The sequence below is a fragment of the Apteryx rowi genome, unplaced genomic scaffold (genome assembly GCF_003343035.1).
Source record: "Apteryx rowi isolate R43461 unplaced genomic scaffold, aptRow1 scaffold_965, whole genome shotgun sequence".
Taxonomy (NCBI): domain Eukaryota; kingdom Metazoa; phylum Chordata; class Aves; order Apterygiformes; family Apterygidae; genus Apteryx; species Apteryx rowi.
Genome location: NW_020451277.1, coordinates 5,383 through 20,591, shown reverse-complemented (window position 1 = coordinate 20,591; position 15,209 = coordinate 5,383). Strand labels below are relative to the sequence as shown.

General features: G+C 38.2%; 1 protein-coding gene across 1 annotated transcript; it reads left to right on the top strand.

The window, feature by feature from the left end:
• Positions 1 to 3,090: 3,090 nt before the first annotated feature.
• Positions 3,091 to 14,334, top strand: LOC112960470 (hyaluronidase-4-like; the record flags this gene model as incomplete). The annotated part of the gene is made up of 2 exons (XM_026054739.1): positions 3,091 to 3,167; positions 13,381 to 14,334. A coding segment is annotated over exon 2 (918 nt), but the record flags the coding sequence as incomplete, so codon positions are not given.
• Positions 14,335 to 15,209: the final 875 nt, after the last annotated feature.

Below are 15,209 nucleotides of genomic sequence, written 5' to 3'. Positions count from 1 at the left end.
GTGATCCTGAGCCCACAGACTGAGACAATTGGACTGAACAGAACTGCAATTGCTTTAAAAGGAAGATGGATATTTAGGCCAGGCCAAATAAAGCAAGCTGTTTGTTTATTTTTACCCGTTGTCTTATGTTCTATTTTAGGTCAATAAATAGTGCTTTGTTTTGCATAAGCTGTTTCTGAGTCATGGAAGTCATTCACGGAAAGCTGTGCCTGTGGGTCTAACACAATTCCTGCACTATAGGATGGGAAACCAAAGAGCGGGCTGTACCAGTGGAACTGCAAGGCTCCAGCTACAAAGGCATGAGAGAGGCAGATCTCCTCTCAGAGGGATGTACACAGTGTAGGAGGAGTATATAGTGTGGCCTCACCCATGGCACAAGTCGGACAGTTACTAAATGCACAGCATACCATGCATACCTACTGGAGGTGATGGACATCAGCTCACTCACTAGAAGTTATTTCTCTCTTTCTTACTGCAGAGAGGAAGCTAAGGCACTCAGAGGGAGTGTATATATGTATGTAAGTCTGTCTGTCTGTGTAACTGTGTGTCGACCCCCACCAGTAAGTATCAGCCAAGCATTCAGGAGAGGTACAGTTCTCAAAGATCATTGTGTTTTTACACACTGATGAAAACAACCTTCTGAGTAAAACAAAAATACCCTATCTGAAGGGAAAGATTGCAGTATGTGCTCTGATTATATTACAGGCCAGACAATGAACACAGAAGATAACTTTTATAAATATCTCAACTTTGGGAAAACTTAGATTGGCGCTCAGTCAATGATCACAGAATCACAGAATGGTTGAGGTCAGAAGGGACCTCTGGAGATCATCAAGTCCAACCCCCCTGCTCAAGCAGGGTCACCTAGAGCACATTGCACAGGATTGCATCCAGGCGCGTTTTGAATATCTCCAGAGAAGGAGACTCCACCACCTCTCGGGGCAACCTGTTCCAGTGCTCTGTCACCCTCACAGTGAAAAAGTTTTTCCTCATGTTAAGATGGAACTTCCTGTGTTTCAGTTTGTGCCCATTGCCTTGCGTCCTGTCGCTGGGCACCACTGAAAAGAGTCTGGCCCCATCCTCTCGACACCCTCCCTTCAGATACTTGTACACGTTGATAAGATCTCCTCTCAGCCTTCTCTTCTCCAGGCTAAACAGGCCCAGCTCTCTCAGCCTTTCCTCATAAGAGAGATGCTCCAGTCCCCTAATCATCTTTGTAGCCCTTCGCTGGACTTGCTCCAGTAGTGCCACATCCCTCTTGTACTGGGGAGCCCAGAACTGGACGCAGTACTCCAGATGTGGGCTCACCAGGGCTGAGTAGAGGGGGAGAATCACCTCCCTCAACCTGCTGGCAACACTCTTCCTGATGCAGCCCAGGATACCATTGGCCTTCTTGGCCACAAGGGCACATTGCTGCCTCATGCTTAACTTGGTGTTCACCAGCACTCCCAGGTCCTTCTCCTCAGAGCTGCTTTCCTGCAGGTCAACCCCCAACCTGTACTGGTGCATGGGGTTATTCCTCCCCAGGTGCAGCACCCTGCACTTGCCTTTGTTGAACTTCAGGAGGTTCCTCTCTGCCCACCTCTCCAGCCTGTCCAAGTCTCTTTGAATGGCAGCACAGCCCTCTGGTGTATCGGCCACTCCTCCCAGTTTTGTATCGTCAGCAAACTCGCTGAGGGTGCACTCTGTCCCTTCATCCAGGTCATTGATGAAGAAGTTGAACAAGACTGGACCCAGTACTGACCCCTGGGGGACACCGCTAGCTACAGGCCTCCAACTAGACTCTGTGCCACTGATCACAACYCTCTGAGCTCTGCCATTCAGGCAGTTCTCAATCCACCTCACTGTCCACTCATCTAGCCCACACTTCCTGAGCTTGTCTATGAGGATGTTATGGGAGACAGTGTCGAAAGCCTTGCTGAAGTCAAGGTAGACAACATCCACTGCTCTCCCCTCATCTACCCAGCCAGTCATCCCATCATAGAAGGCTATCAGATTGGTTAGGCATGATTTCCCCCTGGTGAAGCCATGCTGACTACTGATCACCTTCTTGTCCTCCACATGCGTGGAGATGGCCTCCAGGATGAGCTGCTCCATCACCTTTCCAGGGATGCATCACCCTTCCAGGGTGATGCGACACAAGTCCATAGGAAACAGCTTTATTTTTTCCAGGGCTCAGGGAGCTACTTGCTTCCTATTTAATTTGAATAATTGCACAGATTTGGGGCCAAATGTAGCAACAACAACAAAAATCTCTAGTTGTTTCAGTAGTTCTCTGTATTTGTTTCTTGTATTTATTTCAGTTTTAATACTTATCTTAAATGGAAACAGTCATGCTTGACAAGATTAGGAAACTTTTCTTCTTTAACACTTCTTAGTTCCCACATGGGAATGTGGACTACATTTCTGACTTCATTGTCCGCACTACTTTAATACACAAATATGTAGAGACTCCCTCTACAAAATCCCTATACATTTGATGTATTTTCAACTGATGATTCAGGTAGAATGTATCCATTTAAGTGTTTTGTTGTGCTGAATCATTTTCAAAGTCTCTTTGAGCAGTGCACATGGCTGCTGTTAGGATACTGGTCTTTCCTGGTGGGTGCTCTGGTGCAGAGGGCCTCTTCAGGGAATTTTGAAGGCCAAACATTTCAGGATAAGCCTTGAGGAGGTTTATGCCCAACTTTTCTCTTTAAAATAGCCATTCCTGAACTATTTTGCTTGTTTTGATTTGCAAGTGGCCCTGCTTTTTGCTGTTCCGCAGTGGTGCACTATAGACAGCCATCAAATTGTCCCAACTGTTAATGCCTGTCACTTACTGAGCTGAGAGTGTGTAACTCTCAAAACATAACTTCATTCTTCTTGAACACTGATTCAGTCATTCCCCCATCAGTTCACAAAAGCAGGCGATACAAAATTATTTTTCTGAGAGCCATACTGCTTCAACAGTTATGGCTAACTTTTTAATTCTTTTATTTATTTATTTATTTATTTTGCAGTTGCATGATGACAGTTAGGTAAAACTCTGTCCTTATCTTCCCATTCTGTGAGTTTCTCATTAGTTAAAAGCCCACTCATTAGGAAGAACAAATTCCCAGGACAAACACATCAGCTATTGTAAATTGTTCTACCAAAGTTTTCTGCCATTCAGTGATTTTAGAGAGGTAAGTGCCATGTTATTTACTCAATTATTAATCATTAAAGACAAAGTTTTCTCTTCTGCTTATAGTCTAACAATAGGAAAGTTTCTGTATTATTTTCTGTAGCGTGTCACTTCTGGACTATATTTTATTTCTATATTCCTGTCAAATAGCTTTGGTGCTTTACACTCTTTATAGTCTATAACAACATTTTTCGATTAGAAAAGTGATCTTGAAAAGCTGTCTGTGAATAAAAGTCACATTTGAAAAACAAGAGTAATGTTTTGACTTTAAATGGAATTTCACAATATGATTAATCAGTTTAATACTTAAATGCACTCAACACTAGAGACGTAGAAAGCAGCTAACCATAAGCTGTCCATATAGTTAATCCCATATGAAAAATAAAAGTTTTCCTTTTTCATTAGAAACAAAACACTGAACATAAATGTTTCAGTAATATAGATCTTTTGTAATACGTCCATCACCTACAATCAGTATATTTGAAAATCATCTCCAAAGTAGCCCAAAAGAGGATGTAGTTAGTTGTTTGACAATGAGTTCTGTTCATTAATGATTTGTGTTAATATGTTATGCTCTATAGATCTAGTGATATTTTAAATTCATTTTTTTGAGACAATGTAGACTGCCAAACAAGCTGAGTATTGGCACGAAAATAAAGTCAGAAGCTAATTTCACCTCAAAAGCTTTATGCATTGTTTTCCAAATTGTCCTGAGTTTCTGTTCAGCAAAGTGCTATTTCCTTTTGTGATATCCAAAAGTAGAAATTATTTACTGCAAGCATTTACAGTGGATATACACAATTATTTTAAAGATTTGCCAACGTATTAGTTTTTTTAGCTGACTGAAGGATACATTTTTTCTTCTCACAAGATTAAAAATGCTTAGTAACTCCATTATTTCAACTGGAATACTTCCAGATTTACACCTGTCAATTAATTTCAATTGAATTTCCTTGAGTTACACATCTGAAAGCAGAATTTATCTCAGAGAGCGCTACTGTTAATTTAGCTTATAGCATTTTCTCCGGAATAAGCCAATGCCTGATCAGAGGAATTCTCTGTGTTATCAATTTCACTTAATTTTCTCTGTTTTATGAGTGCCTCTGGTAACAATAACGCTTTCAAAAATGAACATTTGAATTAAGTAGATTGTGTTAAAGAAGCAAAACTATTTTAAATGCTTCACAACAATGTAAACTCATGTATTATTTATTGTACTGTATTGCCCATTCATACATTCTCATAGCTATTAAAAATTATGTGCCAGAAGGTAGGATGTATTCTGTTAGTGCTAATTAATGTTCATGATCTTCAGTGAAAAGTATTTAGTAATACATTAAAAGGAAGTTCTATAAACCAGTAAGAATTTTTTTCAGGATACTGTTGGCGTGTGCTTCTATTTTCACCCACCAAGTGCCAGAGTCAGAAAAACAGTATCCTGAACATTGCTAAGGACATTAGTCTTACTTAATTTCTCAGGGAAATAAGGCTTTAACAGCTCTTACAATCAATATGGCTCCTCAAGACGGCAAAAAAAGTAGAATTTCTTTTTTTCTTCTTTATTCTTTGCAAAGTACTTTAATGGAGTAACATTTGAAAAACAATAAATACTATTAAAATTACATCTGTAGGTATAATCTTTTATACTTTTAACACAAACACTAAGAATATTTTTTTTCTAAAATATGCTTGTGTCCAGAATATAGTGCAATAGCAGCAAGCAAAATTGGAACAACACAACAAACCAGGCTTTTTCCAATGTCAGTGTGAATAGCATGGATTTGAATAAAACAAATCAGATCAATGCTTCATATATTAGATTCAGTCTGAATTCAGGTATTAGGTACACAAAATGACATAATACTCTGGATTTTATATAGCTTCCTCCATTCAAAAATACTTCTTTTTACTCAGTACTTAAGCAAATGAAAGATTGTTTGTGGCATGTATAAATATTTGTAGTCTCCCTCTACTACATGGACAGATTAATCCAAATTAACTTGTATTTCCTTGGTATTCAAAGTATCATCCATAATCTCCTGTGATTTAAAATGACAGGATGGTCTTTTAAGTAAAACACAGAACTGGGAATCATGATATGTATCTTATTTTTCTGTCTGTTACTGATTTGCTAGTAAATTATTTAAAAGTTTCTCTGGCTCAGTTTTGCAATACGCTCCATTGGAATGGGAATATTTTTCTCTCCAGCAGTATGTTAAGAGTTCACCTCTGAAAAACAATGTGAGGTTTCTGTGTTAGTGGCAATGGGGCAATGAGAAAGAAGAGCCAAGAGGGAATAAAATCCAGGAAATTACCCTGAGAACCTCTCCATGTGCATGTGCGTGTCTGCCTATGAGCTTTCTCAGGGAGCATGTAGGAAGCACAAGCCTGAGATCTGCACTGACTCTGGAAAATCCATTTGTGACTGGGCAAGCTGTACTCAGGCCAGGTAGGGCCAAATCAGAAAAAAGAAAGAAAGAAAGAAAAAAAAAAAAAGATGCAGACTCCAAAAATGGGATCTGAAGGAATTTAGGATGAGAAATGAGGAGAGTGTTGACATGTTGCAGCACTGGAACACTAAATATTTAGGGTGCCTAAATTCTGTGTACCTCGGATGGGCAAGGCTGAGCATTTTACCTGTCTGCCTGAAATGGGTGATAGGAAATACCAATCCTGCCACCCTGTTGGGTTTCGGTGTCAATATGTAGATACGGATACCTTTGTCAGTGTCTGCACTGCAAGATCTGGAAGTGACCCCCAGCTACTCTGCGCCTAGGCCTGAGTATGTGACTTGTCCCTGCCCTGATTACAAGTCAAAATGACAATCTCTCCATACCCTGAGATGAAAATTCAGAAGTGAGGACCAGGAGAGCACCCCAGAATGCTCCAGGTGGTCCCTTGGATCATTTTTTGTGATCTTTGTCAGGAGGGATACACAAATGTCTGGAGCACTCTTTGGTTTCAGGACCTCAAATTTGGAGGACTAATCCTGCCTTATAAATTTGTCCTCTAAATTTGCTTCTGGGCAGGCCAAGGGCCCAACTGTTAACTTCACAGACAAAGGAGAACGTTTGATGGCAAAAACTAATAGAATGAATGTAATTAGTTACAGACTGCATAAAGGGTTTGACACAGATACCAAGAAACTGGGCAAACCTGACATTTCTGCCTATTGTTAACCTAAGCTATTGTTTCTAGCTTTTAAATACAACTAAAACCTCAGCTATTTCACACACCAAAAATTGTAGTTGGAAAAGTTACGAGTCTTGTGGTTTTACTGATTTTTTTTTCCCAGTGTGGAAGTAGTTTAAGGAGTGATTTGTATTTCTTTTAAACCAATCTTATGGCATCGGCTGAGGTGAAATTACATCACCATTTATCAAACTGAATAGCCCTCAGAGCTGTTGATACGAATGCGATGACTTGGCACACCAGACTGTGATTAAGGATGGCAGAGTCTGGCCTCTGAAGACTATCCTATAAAGAAGTTACATATAGACTAGGGATAAGCTAGGACACATGAAGTATTAAAATGGTTGCTTTTAACAGAACAGAAGAATTATGGGTTTCATGGGAAAAACATCTTTTCAATACCAATTTTTTTTTATCTTTCATTCCCATGCTTGCTTACAGTCTTTTCTCTCAGTTTAAGGCATGACATGAACTGCACATCACAGAAACAATAAAGCTAAACAGGAAACGCCTAAGCAGACCTTTGGCCCAAATGTGACTTATTGTAAAACTGTGATGCATCCAAGAATGTCTTCTAGAGTTTTTTCTCTTTGCTTTAGAATGAATAATCCACAATTCCCAAAAGGTCAGCAGTGATAACAGTGATTGTGTAGGTCTGACCCTCCACCTCCTTGCTGTTTGAACTTCTTTTCACATATCTTGCACAAAAATGCAACGGATGCTACTTTTTACCTTGAAATTAAGCCTCTCCATTCATCAATTGAAAGTGAACTTTAATATGACTTGCAAAGCAAAAAGTTAGTCATATGTCCCTTTTGTACTTCCAGCGATCTGTAAGCAAGACTGTGAACATTTTAGTTATTTTTTCTTCTGTTCACTTTTTAACTTTTAATCTAGTCTAAGAAATAATTGTAGTTGGAGAATTAGGATGATGTGACACAAGAGACTGAAAAAGGGATAGTGGAGAGGAGGCAGTGAATACTTAATCTTTCTAAAATGTGATGCTAATGAAAATTTAAGAGAAATTACACTTGAATAATGAAGTCAATCTGTGTCCACCTTACCACCTTGTCTTATACAAGCAGGTTTTCAACAAGACCAGGAAAAGCAAGACTTTTGACAGTTTTGAAGCAGAAAAATAATAGCAGAGAGGGAGTAGGATGGACAAAAAGCAGACAGATTTGGCCTTTCCTTTATGTCATAAGAAGACAGAGAAATATACATACTTGCATAGATATAGACATGATATCTGGTAAATGTGTCCTGCAAAATTGTATGTCATAGAGAATAATGTATTGATACACAAGATTTTTCAAGTTATTTGCAAGCCACTTTTAAATGTGATTCTATTGTGAAAAGTCTTTTTATATTAATACGGTTGAAATGTCCATATTTCTTAGCCACAATAATAATTTCTACCCCAAATATGGTCAGCCTATGTGCAAAAAGGGACATTTCTTTTAGCTGCCAATTCTACACATTCCTCAGTGGAATACAAACAGTCCACTTACTTATATTCATTTCCTTTTTAAGTACCATCATACTTTTTTTTCCAAGCAAAATACTTCCCTCCAGATATGAGAAAACTTAGCTAAAATGGATGTGTGTCTACAGTGAACGCAAGTACAGCTTTATACTTAGCAGTTGCAAGACAGAAGTCAATACTGCATTTGGGAGCCTGAAAGTACCTTGGTGAAGTATTGTAAATCTAGTTTAGGCCACACAGCATGACTCTTATCTGCTAAATAAGCTGGAAAACATCACCTTTCCTATATGATTTGACTGTACCTCTTTAGTATATAGTAAAACACATTCTGCCTTTCCGACTCTAGATTTTAAATTATAGTAGCCAGATATTGGTTAATGATGGAATCTGAAGTAGCCATTATTGTAGGAACTTTTCTTCTTTTTTTCCAAAATATGCTTCTGAATTTTGAAATAATTATGGAGTTCAATGAAAGATACAAAACCTAACTCTCAGACTTCATAGATAAAACGGCATATCTGTGAGTTCTTACTTTCCTACTGCACATTATGGTGCATACATTTCAACTTAGTTTCAAGACTGTAGTTTTCCCTTTTCTGTCAGAAGCAAGGGCATGCAATGTGCTCAAGTTAGTCGTAAGTTACAGGCTTCCAAGTGTTGCAATTGTTACGCAATTCAGGTTTTAAGATCATCTTTATATATATTTCAAAAAATTGAATTGTCAACTAAAACACCTTTAAATCCTAGTTGAAATTAGGTTTAAAACTACATGCTCTTTCTGCCTCAATGCAGCTGCTGCTTAAAATCTACCTTTCACCTTATGGCATAGTTTGTCATTATAGTTTTAGAGAAATTATACCTATTCGGAATAAGTATGAAAAAAGAAATAGAAATCCTGTAAGTAAGTTTCTTACATGACAGGTAAAGAATTTTAACGAAATAAAATCTCCAGAAAACACATGGTGAAAGATTATTAAGTTTTACAAAATGTTTAGCTGATTGAAGAAATGTTCTTATTTTTGTTGTCCATTGACATAAAACTCCACCAGTAGTCAAAACACTTAAAACGTTCCACTTCTGGAAATGAAATCTGAATAGCGAATATGTCCACATTAATGAGCTGTTTATCCAGAAGAGATGGAAATCATTGATCTTCAAGGACAATTAAAACCAGCAGAAGATGAAAAAATAGAATGGTATTATTGTTAAATGTATGGATTGTACTTTCTTGAGAAGTCAATATACAAACAGGAGTATAAAATGAGATATTGCATTTGCTGGCTATTATGAAATTGCACTGGTTTGCCATTATATGTCCGCAATATGAACCATAATCTAAAGTATCAGCTGTAACATATTGTGTTGTACTGTAAAGAACCCTGGGATAATCAGTAAAAATGGCAGAGGAGCAAAACTGTCTGTCTGGAAAACTTCATTGGACTGTATTGGAATCCATGTTGTTCAACTTCAGTAGTCATGGGATCAGGCCCTTAATTCTTTCATTTATGAAGAATTCATTTTTGTTTTTAGAATATACAGCAGAAACATTGAGAACAGATTCTGTTCTGAAAATACTGTAGTGCCTGAGAAGGAAATGTGCATCTTTGAGGAGTTAAATTAATCATGAGAACATGTCATTGAATCAGAAAAACAGGAGAACTTGGATTGAGGTTAATAATGAGCTTCAAGATGGAATCATTAATGCCTGTGCTCATTAAAAAATAGGAATTAAAGCAGCCCAATTAATGCTCATGCATGAGATCTAAAACCCCATAGTCCAAACAAACAGCAGTGGAAATTGTAATAAAAGATGTTTTGTTCCTGCTTAGAGGTTGTTTCATGCATTTGTGAAACAATAGATAATTTATTCTCCCCTCTTTTTTCAGTATTAAAGGTAAGACCTACCTGCTTCCTTGAAAACTTGTTTCACATAGCCTCAGATGGCAAAATAAAACATCTGTAATAAAATTCCCATGTGCCAATAACACCAAAGCTCATCATGGATTAATGCATCTATGTTGGACTTTGTCCACAGAACAAGCTTTTTGGGGAATCCTCTGCCCTTTAAGGAATTATGCATATGGGTTGTCTCCCTCTGAGTCTTATAAAGAGTAGCAGGAAAAGTGAGATGCTTTGCACTTTTAGACATCTAAAAGGTAGGCATGTTACCTTATCTAGGTGCTTATCACCTCTCTGGGCTAATGGAGAGAGCTGGGTGACTGCTTCCATATAGCTCTAAAATAGGGAGCTTGTAATAACTTTGGGAGGTGTCCATTATTTGGTGAAGAAGCCTGAATGACTGTCCTAGATGAGCTCCCCAACTTCTAAATATCTAGAACAAGGTTAGATGGATTCCACCCCCTCGTAGTGGGATTCCATTTGCAGATGAAGACACCTACATGTCTACAATTAAGCAAGGCAGCCAGGGTCCTTCACATCTTCAGTGAAGAGCCTAGAGAGTTCTTCAACACATCCTGATATAAACGTATTCATTTTTTCAGCTGTGGTGTTATTTAAAGCCCTGTCAAGGACAGTGACGAGCATTGGCCAAGAATTAAAAATATCACTTAGAATTACTCTATTATATATTTCCTGGCCTATCACCGTTAGGGTTTATTGTCTGCATTGTGGTAATGCCTATGGGCCTCAGCTCTGACAACAACTGTACTGGATTAGTCATTAATACATGACAAAATGATCTAATTATATATTCATAATAACACAAGACTGAACAACATCAACATTTGGATTGTGGGGTTAGGCAGCTGGGATCTTTTCTTAGATCTTTCCTTACACAGAAATTCACTAAACACCTTTTCTTTCTCCTGTTTTGCTCCTCCTCTTTCATCTGGGCTATCACTGCTAGAGAAAAGTCTTGCATTATGTTCTCATGTACGGCAAAGCAATCTGATCTCGATCGTGAAAAAGCTCTTACAAATGTACTGAATCAGATCACTGCATCAAAGAAGCAGTGCAAACTACTGTGATGTATTGAGCATTTTGTGTATAACAGGAAGCAAAAAGAGTTCTTTGGGGGTTTTTTGTTTTTGTTTTTTTTAACCTATGGCATTACTTAGGTGGCTGTGCAAGGCTCTGATTGAAGGATAACAGAGAAAAAGATACCGGTTGCAAGCATGAGACTTCCTTCCATCTGATCAGTGGAGTGAAATTAAGCTGTCTTCTTTTTGCAACAGGCACACTTATATGCAGTACCAGCTTGATGCCCTGTAGCAATGGCCCATTTCATTCATGCATGTTATCATTATTAGAATATAAAGAATTGCAAACAAAGTTTTCAAACTTGGGAGCTAAATCTATATTTAGGCATGCAAAACAAGTAACCAAAGGAGAGTGAGGAAACAACGGGAGTATAAATCTGCAGCTTGCTGATGAGGGCTTACTCCTGTGAAGTCCTGCTGTCCTGGCCTTTTGCTGTTCTGCTCTTTTTGCACTCCCTCTGGTCATTGCTTAATGCAGCTTGCTCTCCTCCACCGCTTAGGAAGATATCCTTTTACCAGACTATTGGACAGGGGGACTCAATTCTTTCCTAGGACTGAGGATGAAACAAAACAGGACTGGGGGTAAAAGAGAAAAAGGTTGTTCTGTGGGAGATAAAAACGCAAAGTAAGGAGTTAAGGGAGTGGCAGAAGATCAGGAGAGCAGTGATAGCTAGGAAAAGAAACATCAAACCTAGGGGACAAATGGTACGGGAGAATGCTGGATTGTATCACTTATGAGAGCTAACACTTTTTCAGACAAAGGAAAAGAGTTTTTTTCTTTAATAAGTCTACTGAGGGGTTTGGATAGGGGTATCTGCAGCCTTCCTGTAGATTTGGCATTCCATTACAGATAAAAAGGCAGTATCTGAGAAGTGCTACAAAATCTAGTATTTAGAATAGTCTGTTGGCTATAATGTTTTGGAAAGAAAGAAATCTACCTGTTTCACCTGTGATCTAATGGCTCTATAACAGATGGTTAGGTGTGTTATTATTGCTATTATCTAGAAAAGGAGTTAAATTGTGTATATGTTTAACTGGTTATAACTGAGTGAGAATACACTAGGGCCAACTGAAGCTACTATAATTAAGCTATCTGTATTAAGACAGGATAACTTGGGCCTGATTTTACAGTCATGGAAAGAAATCATTAAAAAAGAATGTAAATATAGGGAAACATCCAGATTCAGGATATTTCAAATTCATATGGCTAGTGCATGAATTGTACATACAGCACAGACAGTGATTGCAGCTTGACTGTGTTTAACATGTGAATAAAACTGAGAAACGTGATAGATGAATGACAGAAGGTAACAACTGGGAGGATAAACCATGTCATATGATAGATGCAATAATGTTTATAAAGAGAAGTCAATTTTGTGATTCCTAGGTTCAAGCTGATATGTAAGCTGGACCTATTGTGTAGTGTTTGGTCATCAGTACCAGTAATATGAACTGTACAACCCAGCAAAGAAATCTGAATAACAAATCGAGCATAGAGGTGAGCTGTGCTTCTTGGGCAAGAGACAGGAGCAGGGAGAGATTCTGGAGCAGCTGACTGGGGCAGTGATGAACAGCTGCCCCATGGGGTGCAAAGCACAGGTTTGGGCTCCCCAGGTGCCAGCAACCCTGCAGCACTGACAACTCCCAGAGTACTAGTAGTCCTTAAGCCAGTATGGCCTATAGCTAGTGAAAATGGCAGACCTTGAAAGGAAAAAAGAATAAGCACCCACTTATACAGACTAACTCCCCTTTTCAAAGATATAGGATGCTTTTCCGTCTAGTTCAAATATGTTTAATATAGTTTATTTTCTTTAACATTTTAAATATTTAAATTATTTTCAGTATAATAAGTAGCTTATTAATGCATTAATAGCAACACCCTTCTAGACTGCAGGATTATCATTCTTCCATGTAAATATTTAGAAAATAAAGAGTATGATCAGTGGTACATAAACAACACACTTTTTTCAGATGTCCTAAAAATTGCAGCATTTCTGAGTTCTCTTGGTTAATCTGTGTGAGGTAAACACTTCTGTTTAAATTATCTTTCCTATTATGATCATTAGCATATACAGATAATAAAGAAGACCTCAGCCTCACAGTGGTAATATCCTGAACAAGACAGACCATAGCAGAACATTCTTGGAAGGTGAAATTTGAAATAAGCATCATGCTCTTTTTTATACTGTTCTTTTGAGTTATTCTGTTATTAACTCATTTCATGTAGACATCAAGGAGCAAATAAGCGTAAGGGAAAGGTCTGAAGCAAATGTGTGAGGTGTCTGGGAGAAGTGGAAAGCAAAAAAAAGGGAACATCAGAACATACTTCCAGACAGTGAAGTCTATCAAAAAGTCTTGGAAAGCGTTTGAGATTAGACTTAGTTTTTCCAAGGTCACAGTTTGGTACTTTTTTCCATTTGCACTGAGTGTAATGTTAACAAAAGAAAATCAAACTATAAGACATCCCTTTGTCATCTTTTCTGCCTCCAAGGTGGCTACTGTCCTTCTAAAATGTCTTCTCTTGTTTTTGTTTTCAGGAAACATTATAACAATATCCCAGAAAACAACATACCATGGATGTCTGGGTCAAATGGACAGTAATTTCAGTGTTGCTTACTATGGTCTGTGGCCAATTACTGAAGCAGGCAAAGGCCCCTCTGCTTCTCCACAAGCCTTTCATTGTTGTCTGGAACGCACCCACTGAACAGTGCAGGCTGCGGTATAAGGTAGACCTGGATCTCAGTGTTTTTGACATTGCATCAAACACCAATGAAACTTTGTGTGGATCGAATGTGACAATCTTTTATCACACTCATTTGGGATACTATCCCTATTACTCGGATAATGGAGATCCTGTGAATGGAGGTGTGCCACAAAATGAAAGTCTTACAAAATACCTTAATAAAGCAAAGTCCGACATTGACTATTCCATACCCATGAAGAAATTCCAAGAACTTGCAGTCATTGACTGGGAAAACTGGAGACCCCAGTGGGATAGGAACTGGGGCAATAAAACCATTTATAGAAATAAATCTCTTGAGATGGTTAGGAGACGGCACCCTCAGTGGTCAGAGGACAAAATTAGGAAAGTAGCTAAAGAGGAATTTGAAAAAGCTGGCAAGAGCTTTATGAACAACACTATCCTTCTGGCTGAACGTATGAGACCAAACGGTTTGTGGGGTTACTATCTTCACCCAGACTGCTACAATTATGATTACAAAGAACACCCAGAAACGTACACAGGAAAATGCCCAGCCATTGAATCTTCCCGCAATGACCTCCTGCTTTGGCTGTGGAAGGAAAGTACTGCTCTCTACCCTTCTATATATCTGGATTATATATTGAAATCGAGTCCAAATGCACTAAAATTTGTTCACTATCGGGTTAAAGAGGCAATACATATTGCCTCAATTGCTAGAAAAGACTATGTTTTGCCTGTTTTTGTTTACTCCAGACCATTTTATGCCTATACTTTTCATGTTTTAACTGAGGTAAGTGGACAGACTTCTTTATAAATCTAGAGGTTAGAGACAGCCTCTTAGAAAAAGTACTTTCTAAAAATTTTCCTTGTATAGAAGCATTTATGCATTTGTATTTCATATGTAAAACAATCCCTCTAAAAGGAAGTACTACAGTCACAGTACAAAACACTACACCTTTCAATAGTTAATCCTACAGTGTTTTGATCTATTTCTGTAGAGTAGCATTGTATATTTTTAATGAAGATAATTTAGAAAGAAAGTGCAAATAAATTGTTTCCTTAAGTAATTCATTCCAATATTTTAATCTTTAAGACAGCTTGTGGAATGAAGCTGACAAATTTTTGTGAAGTTTGAAACTGATTAGTATAATGGAAAGATAAACTTTAATGAGAAAAGATCCTCCAGGCTTTTTTGTTTCCTTCTCCAAAGGGAAATTCATTCAGTATAGAAATGAACTAATCAAATAAACTAGTCTGGCCTGGAGTGCCTAACTCCTGCATGGTGAGCATTGGCCATCTAGTTTTTCAGAGGTACAACACATTCAAATATCTTCATGATCCAACATTTAGTGCTAACACCTTGGAATCTTTTAAATTAGGAAACCAAGTTTTTGAATGATAGAATGTTCTTTCAACCAGTGATAGAGTACAGTACATATACAGTGGCCACAATATTGGTGGTCAAGCTATATTCATACAAATCCTAAACTAAACAGAAAATGGGAGAGAAGAGGTAAAGAAAGAAGGTCCAGATTCATTTCAGCAGTCCACAAACTGCTTCAGCCTGGAGATGGGAATAGGGTTGTCGTGGTGGATCTCTGCCAACCTGTGAAATGTTTCAAACTGCTCCCTGGAATCAAATGGTATGCCTCATTTTTCGTGCCT